Raw genomic sequence first — 21,069 nt, 5'->3', positions numbered from 1 at the left:
CCAGGAGGGCCTCTCGCCTAAGGAGCAACAGCAGGGGGTTGTGGGAAGATAACGGGAGAGGGAAAGTTTTTCGAGCAACGGGCAGAAAGCGGTAGAGAGCGAGCGAAGGAGAAAGAGGAAAAAGAAGCTCTGCTTGCTGTTTGTGTTGCTGTTTGAAAAAGGCGGAGGCTGTGGAGTATAATCGTCTCGCTTTCTATCATAGGTGGGAGGGAGCAAACGAGGGGTAGGGGTACGGGTTGCACCCCCCCTTTGAAACCTTGTGCGCCGTTAGGGGTCGTCGCTCCCTCGCCGAGCATACTGTCGGAATCACCTTGACACACAGACTGTACCACGGCACACGCACGAGCGGTGTCGATGATCAAACGCACCCAACACACTCCGTTGACAATCTGTTGAGATTGCTCCCGGGACAATCACTGCAGTTGAATTAGTATAAAAAAAATTACATTAAAAATAGACTGCCATTTGGTAAACAAACACCGGTACAGCAGGAAGCTAAATCAAAAAGGGAAGACTAGCAGATGATTGTTGTGTGTCTGCCCATACATCAAAGCCATCACGTCAGCGTTAGTCTTAATACCTGCATAACTGATACTGTACAGAGTGAATACTGTATGGTACTTCGGCTAAATACAATGTCAGGTAAGCTAAACAGCAATGCATTGTGGTTGTCAACCGGGATGTATAGAGAGAAAACATAGAAAGAGGATGTGTTTAGTGGAAGAGGAGGAGAAGTGTCTCGCTGTGAATAGCTGAGTCAAGGACGAGAGAGGGAGGAGCGTGTGTGTGTGTGTCCCTGAGAGAAGAGGTATAGAAAGAGGAGGAGGAGGAGTGCGCACGTGTGGTCATCTGTGTGTGTGTGGGGTCTCACCTGCTTGGATGATGAGCTTGGCACACTCGTTGCAGGGGAACAGAGCCACGTACATGGAACAGCCCTTCACGTCCGCTGAGTTCTTATTCATGATCGCATTCAGCTCCGCATGGCACACTGGAGGAGAGAGGGGGAGGAAGAGAGAGAGGGGGAGGAAGAGAGAAGGGGAGGAAGAGAGTCAACACACCAGGGGTGGCAGTGAACCAAAAACAGAGACGTATTAATATGCAGATAGAGTTTTCCTAGTTCCAACAGCCACATACAATGAATCAACTGGTCTAGGATCAGGTCCCCCCCGTCCATATAATCTCATTAATTGATCTAAAAAGGCTAAACTGATCCTAGTTCAGCAATTCCACTTTGAGCCTCACTTTGGGCCTTAATTCCCATTGTCCAGTGGAAAGTGATGTACTGAGTTGAACAGATGCCTCCTCTTTCCTCCACCATGGCAGCCATAAAATGACTCATTCCTAACGTTAATTATGGGAAGTGAATTGCCCCATCAGCAACGGTGGCCGATTACGGAGCACCCCCACCAACCCCCAAACTGTAGTGTGATTACCATATCCCCCCCACTAGCCCCATGCCAGCCAGCCAACCTCGCCGCCACCCGCTACTGCGGCGGATTTGCTTTGGCACAACAACAGAGCACGGCACGACTGGGCATGACATGCACGTTGGTCCACTGCGCTCACAGCAAGCAAGCAGAACTCATACGATCAGGCCCAATTGAGAGAAAGAGCCGACGGATGGTTCACTTGGAGAATTTGTGCAATCGGTTGTCATGGCAGCATGTATTTGTTGGGGAACATGATAAGATATTACCCTGAGCACTGTTTAATGTTACAGTCACTGGTCTCAGTTACCATTAGAGCAGTGGTAGTTACCATTACCACCACTGGTGAATAGCGTTAATGAACAGTGATCCGCACTGTGACCCAACAGCCAATCCCCCTTTAAGACTGCTCCTAAAACTGACTAATAAATGTGGACCTCACAAAAGCCTTTTCTGGTCCCAATTAGCTGCAGAGTTGGTTACTTGAAAACAGGTAATTAAATGACCCATTTGTGCTCTTAAAAATCAGCTGAGGTTTACCAGAATGGCCTTCCCAGGTAGAGGGCAATTATCCCCAGTAACCATGAGACCTTCTGGACAAGAGGGATGTTAAGAAAGTGTGTTAGTGTGTGTGGTCTTGGCTAACGAGACTGCTGTTCCTTGTAATTGCATATTACAGCCTTTATTACGGCCAATTATCTCCCTTTGAAGATGATTAGACATTTTCTACAAGGTCCCCCCCCCCCCCCTTTACCCAGTTTCACAAAGAAATGGCTACATAAAAAAATAAAATACTTTACATTGTGTCTAGCATCACGCTATGAACTGGGCAGCAAATTTCCACAAGGACCTGGACAGTGGCAACCCTAAGAGGGCTTTTTAGGATACCCCTGGATGGGATGAAGAACATATCCTGGGTTTGAAGATAGAATCTCATTACATTTCCCCCTTCTAACGAGAAGTGGATACAGAGCAGAGAGCGAGTGCATGAAAGAGAAAGAGCGAGGAAGAGGGGAGAGAGACACCCATTGGCCAGAAAGAGTGGGTGAGAAATAGATTAGGGGAAATAAGTGATTCTTCACCTAGCTTTGCAAACAGCACGAGAAGACTTGGGCACAGCTAAGCACAATATGTTGCCCAATATATTCCATCTGCAAAAACATAAACATATCTTTATGAAAGAGCGTGGAGAGAGGTAGGGAGAAACTAGACAGAAAAGACTAGGGTGTTTCTCTAAACCCTTCTAAATTATTCTGAAGTGGACTGGAGGAAGAAATAGGCCTACATCCTTTGAATGTAAAAAAGGGCTGTCTGGATATTCGCCAACTCATTTACTTTCGGCAGTTCGCTTTCCCTCTCTGTCCTCCAAGCTAAGCAACCCCCCCTAACCTCTGCATATTAACTGGATACATCCTTAAAGCGTCAGGTATCTCCACACACAAAGCTTCAGGTCTCAACTCAAACTGCTTTCAATTACCGGTGAGACAAAGAATTCGAAAAGAACTCCTTCAAAAATTAACTGGGCAGTTAGTTTGACTTTCCATATTTTTCGTGGAACCCTCTCTCCTGAACTCGGGAGATTAATTATCTGGTTCCCGTGGCGATTAGAAAAAGCTGTGATGAAACAGTGATGCGTCTAATGTACAGTCTGTCTGGAAATGTTGGAATGGAATATTCTGGAACACCTGTAGCCAATTGCATGCGGATGTTAGGCTGCCTGTGACCCAATAGAACAGTGTATAGGGTTTCTGTAGGAAGCCAGAGGGAGGGGTCTGGAATTGAAAGGATAGACTGGAGTGCACTGAAGGGTTAGGACTGTACATTGTCAACCTATAAAGCCCTGCAGAAGTTTCTATAAGGCTACAATTGTAATATCTGTAGTAGTAGGCATTGGGCTATTAGGTAAGAGAAACTGCACACATGCAAAGTGTGTGTGTGCGTGTTTGTGTGTTCTGGCAGATGGTCAGTTAGGTGCTCTCTGACCACTGTAGCCAATTAGAGAAGCTATTGAGAGGTCAGTGATCAAGATTGCCCACCTGCCAACCGACATGGGAGTTTTGTATTTGTATGCACCTTAAAAAAAACACACCATGTCCGAATACCTATACTAGCGTACTACATACTTAAAACTGCATACAATGCATGTACTCATCGCCGCATACTATTTAGCGCACACAGTTTAGTAAAGTAGCAGCTCCTGACTGGTTGAGTAGGTGGGGCGGGGCCGAGTGCGGGTGGATTTGTAAAAATTCAACAAACATGCATCACATTAACCAGCCTGATAATGGCTCACTTCCAATTTGATTAATTTCTCTAAACTCTGAAAGGAATAGGAATGGAGATATAGTCTGCTTAGAACCAGCCTGAGTAGGCCTATCACATTCAACCTATACCGTAGGTAAATATTTTCCACTTGAACATATTTATTAGTGAAACCAAAGTGCTGTAACATATTCAATTAAATCAAACAGCCTAGTATATACACACACCAAAACTTTTCAACTGTTCAAATCAAAAGGCTATGGCACAGAAATACCTGGACAGTCGGGTGCATGGCGAATTCAGAACTGCTGGACAGCAACATAATACACTAACAGCACTGATCATTGGGAACGAGATCAGAATGACTGCTAAGGCTTGTCCCCGGTGCCGACATTGTCAGAAATCCAAAGATGGTTTAGAAGGCCAAGAGAAAAATGAAACTTTTCAATGAGAAAACAGAAATCCACTAATTATATTTTTAAAACGCCTACGATGCAATACTCAATTTTAAGAAGAACAAAATCTACCTAGCCTACATTTTGAACACCGCTGCAGAAGATTCGCTATTCGGCATCTTCCCAATTAAGTAGCTTAGTTTTTTGGTTTGGCTACTCAAAGAGAAAATGGGGCCCATCACTCGCAGCCCACCTCTTCCAATGCATTATGGAAAAGTGTGCATCTAATTCTACTAGATAAAGAGCTGAGATGAGTATAACATCCTGGCATTTAAACCATCAACATTTTCGAAAATTCACATAATAAAAAACATTCTATTTTCGCTTACTGAGAATGTGTCTTTGCGCTGTTTCACGCTATTCACTGATTTCAGTAGCGCATCCCCTTATCTAATTGCTCAGCTATGGTCAAAGCCAACACGAGTATGACATCCGGACATTTAAAGTATACTCAATTTTCAAAACGTCGCATAGTATTAAACGTAATTTTTTCCTGCATACTCAAAACGTACAAATATTTAGGACGCGGCTATGGGTATTCGGACTCTCTCCCAGAGTCAACACACTCACACAAAAAACAAATGTGCTAATATAACCACTGCAGCACAAATAGAATATTGCGGCACTACAGCCTATGGCCTATACAGCCAGTCACCCTGATTAAGACGCATGTCTTCCCTGATTCCCACAGGCTTGTCGAGTCATGTGACTTCTAAAGCTCTCGATTATGTCTGCGTCTCAAATTGCACCCTATTCCCTATAGGCCCTGGTCAAAAGTAGTGCACTAAATAGGGACTAGGGAGTCACTTGGAACATAGATTCTGTCTCGGCTGCCAGGGAACACCAGAAAGTGCCTGGCCCATAGCCAGAGATATCACAACCCTGAAGAGACTAGAGCGAGGGAGGGGGGGAGATGGAGAGAGGGCATAGGGAGGGAAGGCAGAGAAAAGAGATTGAGGGAGAGAGAACGAGGGAGATCAAAAACAAAAGAAGACTGTGCCCAGTGGGAAAGAGGCTGTAGAGCCAACCGACACAGCAGACAAATAGAGGGCCGTTAACTTTGCTACATCGGCTCAAGCAATTACATGGCTATTCCTTTGTGTTAGTAGGAAATTAATGGGTCCGAATAAGGCATTAGGAATGAACCGGGTCGGGAGCAGAACAGGGCTACGGGCTGAGGACCGAGTTTCTACTTTTCCTGGATAGTTTTGCTGAGGGAGGGAGTGTGTATGTCACTGCCAAGGGAACGGTTTAACTTCCTCTCCTCTCATTCTCATCTCAGTCTCTTTATTAACAGTACTTAAAGAACGATTCATCTACAGAACAGAGAGACAATAGTTACTGAGGAAGAAAGGGTTTTCTGAATGAGCTTTTAGAAAAGGTAGAAAGGGTGGACGCAGTATTAATCGTGTTGAATATACTGTCCTTCTCTGTATATTATAGTATGATCATACATTCCCTCTAGTTAAACTAAGTGGGACAATGCAACATATTGTGATATTATAGAGGTAGAAAGTCATTTGAGACACACTATTTGTAAGGGGGGGGGGGGGGGGGGGGGGGGTCAGGAAGGGTTTAAAAGATCAACCCCCCCAAAATATTGACAAAATGCTCTTAGTGCTTTGCCTCTTCACACCTCGCCATGGCAACCGCTGATAGTCTCCCACGCTGGCATCTGCTGCCCACAGTCTGCCAACTGTGCCCTCAGCCCTCTCTATCACTCTTCCCCCACCCCCCCTTCTCTCTTCTAAACTCCATACCGAAACCCATTCAGAATAGTCTAGCTTTTTCCCAAAGAGTGGCCTACACTGTATATAAACAATTCAATGTGTCGGTGTCCTACTGTATGTGATTGCAGTAAAAAGTATGACTCTGAAAAGCCCTAGGTAAGGAGACCGGATTTATGAAACGAAAATCTGGGAATGTAATTATTTTTTTATTTTTACGGGTGGGGTATAGCCGCGCAAAAAAAATAATAAAAAAAATAACATTTTAAAAAAGTGGCATGCCCTGGAACTATATTTAACTATCAATTTCCGCTGTAGTTCTTTCCAATACTTTCATTAATTAAGACACAAAATGGATTACCCCTCCAGTTCTCTTAATCTTAGCCCATCTAGTAATTCAAAAACCACCCAAGTCTGGTAGCCTATGCTGTTGGAGACACTTTCTAGCCATGGTTATTCATGGGATGGTTAGTGCATCACCAATCAAACGTTCTTATAAAAAGGTCCAACAAGGACATTTTTCAGAAACAGACCACCAAAACCGGGGACTGGCAGCAGAAAACAGGGATGTCTGGTCACCCTAGGTATCTCTAATAGGTTACAATTGCATATGATTAGTAAGTACTTATGTACTAGGGATGTACTTGTTTCACTTCACAAACTAACTGCCCCCATTGGTCCTATTACCTATCATGAGCTCTCAAGGCTTACAAGTCAAATTTTGAAAATACGCCAGTCGTGGTTGGCAGAGTCGGGGCTAATATCATCAAAATCAGAAGTTGGGAGAGAACACACTAGTAGCAAGTTCCCTCTAGGTTGTGTGTGTGTACGTTCACTGAGTTTTGAGAGGACAAGGAGACTAACTGGAAGTGGTAGTGTCCAGCGCCCTCTTCAGGTGAAACTGTGTCACTTCTTCTAGTTCAGACTTCCAAGGGCTGAGACAAGAATCAAGATGTCCTTGTAGAACAGAGGTATAGCTACTGAATCATTTCACTGTAAAAGCTTTCACTCTCACAAGGACACGCTCTCTCTCAGAAGTAGAAACCGATAGTACGAGCAAGCAGTTGGCGACAGGAGAGCATTCCACCTTCCATCCAACTATTCTATCATTTCCCCAGAAATACATTTATTTTCCAGTGTGTGCCACCTGCTCTCATTTCACCCTCAAACTACCTGGTTTCCATGACAACTGCACAAAAACATCTCTCCTTTCCCGCTCGTTGGAGTTAAGAGCACCGGCCTCCATCTTCAGTGTTACATTAAAACCCCATCTGTGCTGCCGAGTAGTCCCTCTCTTCTTTGTTGGCCTCAGCTGTGTTGTCTGCGCGGGTGACGCTTGTTTCGCCGTTAAACAACAACTGCCTTTGCAACAACAGGGGATTGACTACTGCTTATTGTTAAGGGCTTGTCTGGTTTGAAAGAGGTTGTGCACTGTAATGAGAGGCAGCTATGAGGTGAGGCGAGAGAGAGAATGAGGATGAGTGTGAAAAAGCGCACCATGTGGTCTTGAGAGGAAAAAGCCGGCCCAGACAGATGGAGCCTAGCATCTGTGAGTGCGAGAGAGACCGGGCATCGGGGGGGTGAGAAAGCAGGAGTCAATCACCGCACACACTTCACATGTTGGACTGGCTAGTACTGTTCAAGTGGCTAGTGTGATTATGGCCTAGCAGCATGTCAGTTGGGGTTCACAGTTCACTAGCTGCTGAAGTGGCCAGCATGTTGCCCAGGCCTGGGTTCAACCATTCATTTCCCTTCAAATGCTTTAGTTAAGATGGATTGACCTTGTTGGGAGCATTGGAACCAATGGAATAGACCCAAAAATGCTAATACCGCTCATATGGCACTCCGGATAGGCTCAATCGAATGCTCCAAGTATTTCAAGGAAAGCTCATGCTGTTTTAACCTAGTTCTGACTTACATCAAGTTATGGAACCAGCATACCAGTGAGTATACAAAACATTAAGAACACCTGCTCTTTCCATGACAGACTGACCAGGTGAAAGCTATGATCCCTTATTGATGTCACTTGCTAAATCCACTTCAAAATCAGTGTAGAGGAAGGAAGGGGACACATTATAGAAGGATTGTTAAGACTTGAGACATGGATTGTGTAGGTGTGCCATTCATAGGGTTAAACGGGGAAGACAAAAGATTGAAATACCTTTGAACGGGGTATGGTAGTAGGTGCCAGGCGCACCGGTTTGTGGGAAGCATTAGAGTCAACATGGGCCAACATCCGTGTGGAATGCTTTCGACACCTTGTAGAGTCTATGCCTCAACGAATTGGGTGGGGGTGCAAACCAATATTAGGAAGTTGTTCCTAATATTTTGTACACTGTGTATATATATTGTAGGTTTTCACATTAACCTAGGGTTCCTCATTGTGGTGATATTAAAGTAAATCTTACCGCAGGGATAGTAGGTAGTGGTACTATAGTGATGTCCCTAGGTAGATCCTACCATAAGGATACTTGATAGTGGAACTATAGTGATGTTCCTAGGTAGATCCTACCATAAGGATACTTGGTAGTGGACTGTGGTACTATAGTGATGTCCCTAGGTAGATCCTACCATAAGGATACTTGGTAGTGGACTGTGGTACTATAGTGATGTTCCTAGGTAGATCCTACCATAAGGATACTTGGTAGTGGACTGTGGTACTATAGTGATGTCCCTAGGTAGATCCTACCATAAGGATACTTGGTAGTGGACTGTGGTACTATAGTGATGTCCCTAGGTAGATCCTACCATAAGGATACTTGGTAGTGGACTGTGGTACTATAGTGATGTCCCTAGGTAGATCCTACCATAAGGATACTTGGTAGTGGACTGTGGTACTATAGTGATGTCCCTAGGTAGATCCTACCATAAGGATACTTGGTAGTGGACTGTGGTACTATAGTGATGTCCCCAGGTAGATCCTACCATAAGGAGACTTGGTAGTGGACTGTGGTACTATAGTGATGTCCCCAGGTAGATCCTACCATAAGGATACTTGGTAGTGGACTGTGGTACTATAGTGATGTCCCCAGGTAGATCCTACCATAAGGAGACTTGGTAGTGGACTGTGGTACTATAGTGATGTCCCCAGGTAGATCCTACCATAAGGATACTTGGTAGTGGACTGTGGTACTATAGTGATGTTCCTAGGTAGATCCTACCATAAGGATACTTGGTATCCAGTCTGTCGTCAGCAGAGCGGGACCAGGGCAGCAGGTCATCATCACAGCCGTTGGGCATGCCGTTGTAGCCGATGCCCACTATCTTATTCTCCTGGTTAACAATACATGCTCCAACCTAGGGGGGGGGAAACACACACAGAGAGAGAGAGGAGAGAGGAGAGAGGAGAGAGAGAGAGAGAGAACAAGAGTTCATTTAACGTTCAGACAGAGTGCGCATATTATTTCTCAACTGTGTTGCATTTAGGCTAGAAGATGTGACTGGGCGTATCATTGTTCCCCCTCAACAACAAAAAAATAGCAAAACATTATGTATTTGGGTGAGAAGATATTTTTCTACCCAATCTAGCCTAGCATGTAGGTCTAAGAGTTTAACATTGATGCAAGTATACAGTGGGCTACAAAATTACTGGTACCCCTGACTGGCAATGCACAAACAATACTTAAAAAATATAAACAATATAATTAGAGATAAACTCAAAATACCAACATGTGAGAAATACTGTACTTTATTAATGTTTCAATGGAACCAACCAAAATCATACAATGATTTAATACAAAATTAATGTCACCAAAATCAAGGTTTTATAATTATTGGCACTCCTCATTTAGTACTTAGTGCAACCACCTCTGGCAAGGATAAACAGCATGGAGTCTTAACCTTGTCAAACATTACAGGAAAGGGAACACATTTGGAGGGATTTTGGACCATTCCTCTATGCAGATCCTTTCAAGATCCTTCACGTTCTTGGGTTTGCGCTTATCAACTGCCCTCAACTCAGCCCACAGGTTTTCGATTGGATTGAGGTCCGGCGACAGATGGCCATGGCAGAACATTGATTTTGTTGTCACAGAACCATTTCTGTGTGGATCTTGAGGTATGTTGAGGTATTGCCTGATACTTGGTGGAATTCATTATACCATCAAATCTTAACCAGTGGCCTTGGATCTCTGGAATTATAACAGCCGCAAAACATCACTGACCCACCACCATATTTCACCATGGGTATGAGGTGCCTCTCCTTGTATGCATCTCTGTTTCGACAGCAAACATGCCGATGCTGTATCTGATCAAAACGTTTAATTTTGGTCTCATCTGACCAGAGCACCTTCTTCCAGTCATAATTTAAATGACGTTTGGCAAACTCCAAGCGTTTGCGTCTGTGTCTTGGGGTCAGAAAGGGCTTTCTTCTGGCAGCCCTTCCAAAGAGCCTGTGGTTGTGGAGGTGGCGTCTGATGGTGCTTTTTGAAACCTGGTGACACCAAGACGCCACCAAGGCCTGCAATTCTTTCACAGTGATTCATGGGGATTTTGTTGCTTCTCTCACCATCCTCCTCCCTATCCTGGGGGGCAAAATGCATTTGCATCCTCTACCTGTAAGGTTTTCAAGTGTTCCATATCGTTTGATTTTTTTAAATAATTGCCCTGACAGTGCTCAGTCGTTTGTGGATCTTCTTGTAGCCATTACCAGATTTATGAAGGTCTACGACCATCTGTCTCTTTTGAACTGCCAGTTCTTTTGTTTTCTTCATGGTGTTGGATGGCAAAGGGATATTGCATGTGTGTTACCTCATTATACCCTAGTGAAACAGGAAGTGATGTAATGGCTCAATATAGTTCCTTGAGACTTCAATGAATTCAATTCAATTAAATTTAAGTTTCTGGTTTAATTTTGGTATATGTTACTTACAATCATCTTCAAGGGTGCCATTAATTGTGAAACCTTGATTTGGAGGACATTGATTTTTAATTAAATCAATAAATGATTTTGGTGGGTTCCATTGAAACATTAATAAAAGTACAGTATTTCTCACATGTTGGTATTTTGAGTCTCTCTATGATTATATTGTTTATATTTTTTTAAGTATTGTTTTTGCATTGCCAGTCAGGGGTGGCAGTAATTTTGGAGCCCACTGTAAGTAGAGGCAGAGCAACTTGGCATGAAGGGTGGAGGTCAATGTTCAGTGGTTTAGAGAGTTGGGAAAGAGAAGAGGGCTCTCCAGCTGAGAGCTAGGCCAATTAGAGATGGAGCAAGAGAGATGAGAGTGGGGGGGGGGGGGGGGGACATCAACTTATCAGGAATCACATGCAAGCACAAAACCTCTACTCCACCATAACGAACACAGTAGAACAGCCAATCAGGAGGGATTCTAATCTAACTCGCAAAAACATTGACGTTTTCTAACCACTTCTTGGCTAATAATGATCGGTCATCTAACCAATGAGGGTGCGGCGACGGAACCGTATGCCCTTCACTGTACTGTTAGTTTTCCCCAGGTGAACTGGCATAGCTCCAACACATCAAACGACCCAGAGAGCCCACCCCCCGCCATGGCTCTCCCCAGGACGCTGTGCTTTGATCAGGGCTAGAAACGCTCCGCCAGGCCCCTTATCACTTTAAAAAGACCCACGCACCCCCCCCCCCCCCAGCCTCACCCCATCCATCAATACATCAACCCCTCCCTACTCTCCACCCAGCTCCATCACTCATATGTTAGAATGATAAAAGTGTGTCAGAGAAATGTGTGAAAGACGAAGTCAACCATAGAGACCGAGAGGGTGAGACAAAAAGACGAACGAGAGCGAGTCAGAGAGGGAGAGAGCGAGAAATGATAGAGGGTCCTTCTCTGTGTCATAGGACTGACTAAGACAAAGTCAGACGAAGCTAGAAGATGATACGTAGTGTAGCTGTTCAGATCACAGATCAAATTAAGTTCAGTCTCGACTCGCTTCCCCTTGGATTTGTGCTATGCACACATGCGCCTGTCTAGAGAGCATTGCTGAATTAATGTAGGGGGCCTATTTGAAGGGTACATCTGACGAGGGAAGAGGGTAAAGACTAGAGAGAGCTGAGCCTTAAAACAGAGGCTGTAGCGTACACACGACCACATTGACAGGGGGGGGGGGGGGGGGGGACTAAGAAACAGTGGCTTCTTGAGAGAGTGCCCACTGAGGGATAAGCTACCGCCCTTTCTTGTTGGTGGACTGCGTCAACTAAGGTGGTCAGATAAATGGTGGGGAATTGTGGCAAAAGCGGAAGGCGGAAGCTTCGTCCTTCGGCCCCCCGTGGCGGTCTGTAAACACAGAGGCCTCGTGAGGACCCGTCGCTGAGAGACATGAAACGGCGCCAGATATCCCTTTCTTCTGAGAGGGAAAAAGGAGAAAATAAAGGAAGGATAGACGACTAAAGCGCCAACCCTCTGTTTCATCCTCACACCGTTTTGATCAGGGAAGGCTTGGCTGGCTTAAAAACTTTTCTTTCCGTCGTTCTTCTAATCCCCATCGCCTCCACCTCTCTCTCTCTCTCTCTCTCGGAGACAAGTGGAGACAAGACAACATCCTGAACTAGTTTAGAAAGGAGAGGTCATTAGAGAAGACTTGTTGAAATTTCCTACCTTTCTTTCTCGCTCTCATTCCCTCTGTCTCTTGATCTCCATCACCCACCCCCCCCATCGTTCTTTCTGGGCTGGTTGGTAACTAGTGCTGTCAGAAAGTATTCTCACCTCCTGACTTTTTCCACATTTACTTGTGTTACAGACAGAATTTTAAATGGATTATATTTAGATTCTCGGTCACTGGCCCACACACACAATAATCCATAATGTCAAAGTAGAATTATGTTTTAAAAAAATTGAAAAGCTGAAATGTCTTGAGTGAATAAGTATTCAACCCCTTTGTTATGGCAAGGCTAAATAAGAAACATTTTACTCCTGAACTTAACAAATCACAATAAGTTGCATGGACTCACTGTGTGCAGTAATTATGTTTAACGTGATTTCTGAATGACTGCCTCATCTCTGTACCCCACACATGCAATTATCTGTAAGTTCCCTCAAATGAGCAGTGAATTTCAAACACAGATTCAACCACAAAGACCAGGGAGGTTTTCTAGACACGCATCTCATGTGCACTCACTCGCACACACACAGAACAAAGCCAAGGGGACTTTGAAACAGTTAGAGTTGAATGGCTGTGATCGAAGAAAACTGAAGATGGATCCACAACATTGTACCACTCTTCATATTTTCAAGCATGGTGGTGGTGGCATCATGTTATGGGTATGCTTGTCATTGGCAAGGACTATGGAGTTTTTTGGGATGAAAAGAAATTGAATTTTTCACTTTGTCATTATGTGTAGATGGGTGAGTGAAAAAAAATCTATTTAATCCAGTTTGAATTCAGGCTTTAACACAATAAAATGTGGAACAAGTCAACAGGTGTGAATACTTTCTAAAGGCACTAACTCCCAGCAGCAGGTGTGGAGTCAGAGGGAGGGAGGGATGGAGGATTACTGGATCCGTAGACCCCCTGCTGTGCCCCACTGGCCTCTCCCCCCTCCGTCCCCCTTCCCCTGGGGTTGAGCTTATCACAGAGGAGCAGAGCCAGCTCTCATCGAGGGCTGGGCGATATGGCCAGCATATCATGGTATTTTTCTCATGTTTGACGGTATATTTTAGTATTTTATTAGGATCCCCATTGTTGCAAAAGCAGCAGCTACTCTTCCAGGGGTCCACACAAAACGTGACATAATGTAGAACATTAATAAGACAAAAATAGCTCAAGGACAGAACATGTAAAAAATGTATAGGCACACGTAGCCTACATACACACAAACTATCTACGTCAATTAGGGGAGAGATGTGCCATGAGGTGTTGCTTTATCTGTTTTTTGAAACCAGGTTTGCACTTAATTTGAGCAATATGAGATGGAACGGAGTTCCACGCAATAATGGCTCTATATAATACTGTACACTTTCTTGAATTTGGAGACTGTGAAAAGACCCCTGGTGGCATGTCTGGTGGGGTAAGTGCGTATGCGTGTCAGAACTGTGCGTAAATTGACGATGCAAACAATCTGGGATTTTCAACACAATGTTTTTTTAATAAAAAGAAGTGATTAAATTTGTAGCCAAGAGAGACTGGCATGCATAGTATTTATATAAGCCTTCTGATTACAATGAAGAGCCAGGCGTGGCACTCTGTTCTGGGCCAGCAGCAGCTTAACTAAGTCTTTCCTTGCGGCACTCGACTGGACAATAAATAAGATTAGATAAAACTAGAGCCTGCAGGACTTGCTTTGTGGAGTGTGTTGTCAAAAAAGCAGGAGATCTCTATCACAGACAAACCTCTCCCCATCTTTACAACCATTGAATCTATACGTTTTGACCATGATAGATTGTAAACTAAGGTAACACCAAGTAATTTAGTCTCCTCAACTTCTTCAACAGCCACACCATTCATTACCAGATTCAGCTGAGGTTTAGAACTTAGGGAATGATTTGTACCAAATACAATGCTCTTAGTTTTAGAGATGTTCAGGACCAGTTTATTACTGGCCACCCATTCCAAAACAGACTGCAGCTCTTTAAGGGTTTCAGTGACTTCATTAGCTGTGGTTCATATGTTGACGATATTATTTGATGGTATTTTATGGTTTTGAATAATATAAATATTTTTATTTATTTATGAGTAGTGCGTGACCCTAGGGTGTCAGCACAAGTGATTTCAATGGGTCTCTCGCTCCATTCTGATTGTTTTCGTCCTTTTCATAAATGTCTGCATTTCCTGCACTAATTTGAGATCATATCCACACTGCCACATAGCGCTGCACATTATTGGCAAATGTTGCAATTGTGATTTTTAACCAAATGTTGCAATTGCAATTTGACTTGCGATTTAAACACTTGGGTGAACTGTTGGAATCATGGAAATATAACTTTTATTTTAATTCAATAGTTAGAATATAATAGTGGGCATACAGTGTTGTTTGACATGACAACGAATGAAAATGCCAGGGAGGAGTTATTGTGACAGGGTAGGAACCAAAGTGTTGGTCAGTGTTTCCTTCGGGACACTATAATCTTTGGCTACATTAAAAATGTTGATCTCTCTTCACTACTTCATGTAGCTTACATACTCATGCTTTGCCTAATACTCTTTGGTTTAGAAGCATGTTGCACAAACATGCTGATTTAAGCCTAAACCTTCACTGGTATCAGGCTGTATAGCTAGCTATGTTTGCTCTGACTCAGTACATTTATTAGCTAGCTATAACGAGCATTTAGCATTAGTGGTTAACACGATTTAGTGGCAAGTTGCTAAGAAAAGAGACTAGCTGTTTGCAGATGTAAGAAACAAACTGATAGTGTAATTATAGAATGCTTGTGGATTTCTATTACTGAACGCAAGTGTCTCGTGGTCGAGCAACAACAAAAGAGCTCCTTGAGTGACAGGGGGCGGGGCTTGGGGGAGAGAGACTTTTGTATTTACTCACACACACTAAAGTGCACATATACACTTTCATACATCTGGATCGAATAATTTATTAATTTAAATTCCCTAATAAACCCTGCATAGTCCAGACTTCCCTCAAGACATACCTTTTTGCCCAAATACTTTTAGGATTGAAAACCTGTAGCCATTTCCCCCCCCCCCTCCATTACACTGATATCCCTCCCTCCGTCCATCCACTTCTGTGGGTCAGAAATCCATTTCAAAACAAGCTCTAGGTCGATCATCAAACTAGACAGCAGTGCAGACAGGGGGTATAGGTGTCGAAACAAATCAAAACCGACATCCAACTTGGCGCTTACAGGCCTACACCAGAAAACCAATCCCTGACTAAGGCAGACTAGGGCTAAGGCCCCCAACTGCTTGAAACACCCCCCAAACCAGGTGCTCGCCACACAGCCGGGAACTCTGGGAACTCATTTAAATACCCGCCGCCGTCTTGACCGGCAGTGTAAAAGAGAGGCGTCCGTGCCAGGGCCTGATCAGAAAAGCAGGGAGGCCTTATTGAGGGCGAAGGGCCTGGCATCTGGATTAATATTTAACAACAGGCGGGGCTGTGGACGCCTTACACAGCCGTAGTAGAGGGAGAAATGGAGAGAAAGCGGGTTGGAGGGCTGGGGGGGGGTCAGGATCAATGACGAGGGGGGTAGGGGGTGGTGATGTTACCTAGGATCTTGAATGCTTCTTTGAGTTGTGTGTGTATATATAATATATATATGCGTTTACCTGTGAGCTGGGATCCTTGCTTCTCTGAGCTGACAGGAAGGCTACAGCCATGAAATATTCAGGCCACTCGAGGTAGTCCTCACGCTTCTTCGTCTGAGCAGGATCAGAGGACGGGGTCCTGATGGAGGGGAAGAGAGGAGAGGGAGAAAGGACAGAGAGAAAAGAAAATGGAGAAAGGTCAGAACGGGAGAGAAAAACATGGAGACAAAAGAAAATGGAGGTCAGAAAAATGGGCGAAAGAAGGAAAAGAAAGAGAGAAAGAGGAAAAGAGAAAAGGAGGGTAGCGTTAGAGGTTGAGGAGGGAAGGAGAACGGGTGAGTCAGAGGGATAAGACAGAATAGAAAGAATAGAAGGAAAGTGACAAGGTAGTGAGGGATGGCGTAAAACCAAAAATAGAACCTTCAAAAGGCTCATTTGTCAAAAAGGAGCAGTCAGTGGCATCGTTCGCACGTTTCACTAGAGGTCAGCATGATGTAGTCTCGGTCTCCGTCCTCTTGCTCTACAAAGGAACACGCGTGCCGCCGTGAACGCAAACACAAGTTCAGTCGGACACTTCACACACATCCTCACACGGCCACCAGTGCGACGATTCAAAGGGCTTCAAACCTGGGTCTTAACCCAACGGAGAACAGACGCCCACTCCCTATAATTACAACACCCCTGTCTAGAGACCTCACTATCTCAGCGTACATTCTTCGGGTTTTGAAAACCATTATATCCTCTCTTTACTGCTGTGCTACAGGCCACTCACCCACCATTACGGATCCAGACACAGGAACCGGGATCTATTATGGGTACAGTCGTAGAAAGTCCCACTGGGTCAGGCTGGAGCACCTTGGAAACTGAAGCAGCAGTACCCAGCAATTAAACCCTACCCATCTGGCTGTCACGCCAACCTAGGGCGGATCGTGCCATAGATCTAGGCCTAGATGCCATGTCTGCCTGTCTACAAAGCACTCTCTAAAGTGGATCCAAAGACACAGCGACGGCAGAAGAGGAAGGGATACTTTGAACTCCTCCACAGTTTGGAGTGTGATCTCTCGGCCGTGCGTTTCAACCTGGCAATTAAACCCTACCCACCTGGCTGTCACATGACAAAGAAATGAAAGAGCGTCCCTATTGCCCTAGGTTGGCAATCGAGACCCATTGCTGTCCCCACGTCTGCCTGTCTACAAAGACAAGATCGGTGACGTCTTTCGCCCATACCCCCGCAGACACGACTAGAAAGAAATTAAGGGATCAAAGAGAGAAGGAGAAAGTCTGACACTTTGAACTCCTCCACAGCTCGCACTGTGAGATCTCTCGTCCCTACGTTTCAAAATTGGCTAATGGTTGCCAGCATGCGGAGCAAGACTGCCAAACGGGGACAAACTTTAAAGTGAAGTGACATTTCCAGGCGTTCGGACGCATTAAGTGGCGCACATCATAGGGCAGAGGGGCCGTCTTTGCTCAAAAGACAAAGAAACTGCTTGTGTGTTTTTCATTGCGGCTTGATCAAATGATGTGGCATATTGCATTTAATTAGGCCTAAAGAATCTAGTTAGAGAGGCTGTTGTAAAATCATTTACAGTTGATGTAGAGATTTGATTTGTTCAAAATGTTTAATAACACAAGATGAGAGGACTAAAACATGAATTGAAACACATTTTCGGTTGAGTAGGCCTCCACCTTCCAATACAGACTTTCAATTTGATCCAGCTTTTTAGGGAGTGTCTGACTCTTCCTTGATACATCTAATTAAGCATTAGTCTCCGGGGAAGCTTTGGTAGCTTAAACGTCTTCTGTTATCAATTTGTACAGATGGGCCTTCCTTCTCATTATTCATTAAAGCATCACTGCACCGGCCGCAAACCTTAATATCTCCCAACCTGACACCTGGTGGTGTTCACGCGGTCTTTCAGAAGCCTGGAATCTTCCTGCTGTCATATGTTCAAATGCTGACATAGAATTACAATGACTAGAACAGTCAGACATTCCAGTCCCCAATTGCATGCCGCTCAAGTTCAATTCATGGTTCTCCTATACTGCTCCAATGGCAGCTGCTGCTGTGGTCTCGGTGTCACCCTTCCCTCCAGGACATTAGTCCTTTAATGAGACGCAGAGGAGTGTGTTCGCTCCCCTGGGCTCTACAGGCTTTCCCAGGCACCAGATTGTCATAGAGGTCCTACACTCTGCAGAACGGTGGTCGGCCTTCCTGAACAGGATTTTCAACCGCACAGCTGCTGGGAGAAGAGATAACATTCCATGGGATAATGCTTCCTGGGCGTTCTCCCTTCTGGGGTTTATTATTCCCACAAATGCCTATTCCTTATTGGCTTAATGAGCGGGAGGATTAGGCTATCATCGCGCTTCCAAGCAGCACGTCAAAATAGGACTTTTCCTGGCTATACTCGGCCCTATATCGTAGGCTCTATCTGGGAACAGAATTTTGAAAATCAAGGCATTAGGCTACCTGGTTTAGTGAAAGTGCACAAAGCCGGTCAGAAAGGGACGCTCGACATAGTGAGTGGTATTAGGGAAGGCAGGAAGGCCCCTCAGAATGCCAAGTTTGCCAACATGCATGTTGCGTGGGGATGGAAATGTCAGAGGTACGCGACCTAACTCAATACATGAGTTAGCAACCTATGGTTGCTACCATAGAATTAGGAATTTAATAGGACATTTATGGTTGCAACCAGTTCAGAGTTGATATGGAATACGCCGGCCTATATGCCTAGCCTTCAGCCCCAGCATTCTTCACAGCAATGATGAGAATGCAAACGCAGAGCTTGGTCAGAAGAACATGAACAAACTGTCAACTCGATGGCAAGCAACAGTTGCTCTGAAGGCAGCCTAAAGAGTTCAGGCTGAGGGTTGATATGGAAAAGGTAAAGGCCTTCAGCCAAAGCATTCTTCACATCAATGAAGGTGATACAAGTGTAAGCAGAGCAGAGAGTCGAATACATTTGAAGGCTGAACTAGTAAAAAGAGAACAGCGGTGTGCCGTACACTGAAAAATATTTATGATGAAGGCTAAACATGATGCAACCAGTCTCAAAATGCCATCCAGATTTCAATCAAACACATCTGGAACTCAAGCCTTCATAACAGCTTGAAATCACGGTGCAAAGAGACCGTTATCGAGCCTGTAGAAAGGCCCTGGGTGGCACCGGCTCATTTTGGGGGATCAAAACAGCCAAAGTGGGCCCTCAGACTGCTAAAAGTGGTGGTGAAGAGGGCCATGGGGCCACAGGGGTTGGCCCAGGTCCTCTTCACCTTTCTGGGCTTCTGGCACTCTGCTGGGTGACGGGAACCCCTCCAGGTGTGTGCGAGACGGTTGAGGGCATGTTACGGGTGGAGCTAGAGTGCTCCTCGTGTTTGACATTTGACACAGAGTCAGAGTGAGTGTGGTTGGGACTAGGAGTAGTGTGTGTGGGATGTGTGTGTTTGTCCTCATTGCCCTCCTGCGCGTTAGCTTATTCCCTGTGCCAACACTGCTGCCATTCCATGGGCACACACTCAAGGGTGGGCGGGAGACACGTCATCCCTTTTTGAGGGCCACTGATTCATATAGCACTAGTTTCAGCTGAAGAGAAACTGTGTGTGTGTGTGTGTGTGTGTGTGTGTGTGTGTGTGTGTGTGTGTGTCACGGCTTATGCAGGCTCCATATTCTACATCTTACACATCCCGCCCCCATGTCTTTCACCAAGATGGGATAGGGAACTAAGGGGAGTAGGGAGAATATTACCTGATGCTAAATACAAAACAGACACAGGAGGGGGGGGACTAAGTGATAATCATGTCTGAAGAGGATAGGGTGATATTTTATCCTGAGAATGGCTACAGTGGTTTCTAAGGTGTGAAATCCTTTTTCTGACTTTCTGTGTTGAGAGAGACGACCACGGAATGTGATGACTGTTGAAGCTGCCAACCCTCCCCAGTCTGTGTCGCTCTCTCTCACACACACACCTTGTTCGCAATGCAGTTAGTCGGCAGGTATACATTATAGCTAAGTGCCTAGCTTGAATGTGACCTTATTTCAATATACTGTACAGTAACTTAGCTAGCTATCTATCTTACATGTCTAATGACTTTCTGAAAATGCTGCTAACAACAAACGCGAGCTATGTTTATGTATTGAAGTTGTAGCGTTGTGTGTTATCAAAGAACTGAAGGAGTTACGTCAGCTAGCTAGCTACTACTACTTAGCCTAGCTAGCTAGTCCTACTGTAAAACGCATGCAATCAAACAACTGACAATTCGCTGCTAACTTCAAAGTGAAAAGTAAAAACCAAAAAAAGTTACCCATTCAGTTGAGATGTCTCGTTCTTAATTTCTTGGCTCATCTTTGCTTCTGTGCTGGCAAGCTGCATGTGATGTGTCGCCTAGCTGATACTTGCATACTGCGTCACAGATAGGACGCAGGACACAACACAAGCATGAAAATCTCCCGCGCTTGAAAATGTCACGAGGTCCAACCACCAGCCTATATTAGGGAATGTGTAAATCCACGTAGTTGTCTTGTTGAACAAACATCTGTAGACCGCGCCTAACTACAGTTAGCCTTACAAGGTGGACTTCTGTGAACAATATGTAAAACCTGTGAAATGTGTGCTCTCTGCCACTGTAAACTGAAGCTGCATACGACCAAAAACAGTAAAGTGAGGGACAGAATATATCCTCCCCCGCCACTACGTGGCAGTCATGTGTCTTACTAAAACCACAGATAAAATAAGGGAGATTGTACCATAATTCTGTTACCGAACTTTACATCTGCATCAGGGAAGAACAGTTACAGCCACACACCTCTGACTCTCTGTGATGACACACACAGCCACACACCTCTGACTCTCTGTGATGACACACACAGCCACACACCTCTGACTCTGTGATGACACACACAGCCACACACCTCTGACTCTCTGTGATGACACACACAGCCACACACCTCTGACTCTCTGTGATGACACACACAGCCACACACCTCTGACTCTCTGTGATGACACACACAGCCACACACCT

At 44.8% G+C, this 21,069-nt stretch overlaps 1 protein-coding gene across 2 annotated transcripts in view; it reads right to left on the bottom strand.

Moving 5' to 3' along the window:
- dctd (dCMP deaminase) overlaps positions 1 to 20,717 on the bottom strand; it is a 40,632-nt gene extending 19,915 nt beyond the window's left edge. The window contains exons 1-4 of one of the 2 annotated variants that reach the window (XM_071407372.1): positions 20,353 to 20,717; positions 16,069 to 16,186; positions 9,033 to 9,168; positions 872 to 988 (exon numbers count right to left, since the gene is read on the bottom strand). In XM_071407372.1, the coding sequence (XP_071263473.1) occupies positions 872 to 988; positions 9,033 to 9,168; positions 16,069 to 16,186; positions 20,353 to 20,420 (439 nt within the window). In that variant the 5' untranslated portion in view covers positions 20,421 to 20,717. The remainder of the gene's footprint in view (positions 1 to 871; positions 989 to 9,032; positions 9,169 to 16,068; positions 16,187 to 20,352) is intronic. The other variant, XM_071407371.1, reaches the window with a different exon arrangement.
- Between the last annotated feature and the right edge of the window lie 352 nt (positions 20,718 to 21,069).

Source organism: Salvelinus alpinus, chromosome 6 (assembly GCF_045679555.1).
Source record: "Salvelinus alpinus chromosome 6, SLU_Salpinus.1, whole genome shotgun sequence".
In the NCBI taxonomy this organism is placed as follows: Eukaryota; Metazoa; Chordata; class Actinopteri; order Salmoniformes; family Salmonidae; genus Salvelinus; species Salvelinus alpinus.
The sequence above is the reverse complement of the archived record's forward strand: the minus strand, read 5'-3'. Positions and strand labels throughout refer to the sequence as shown.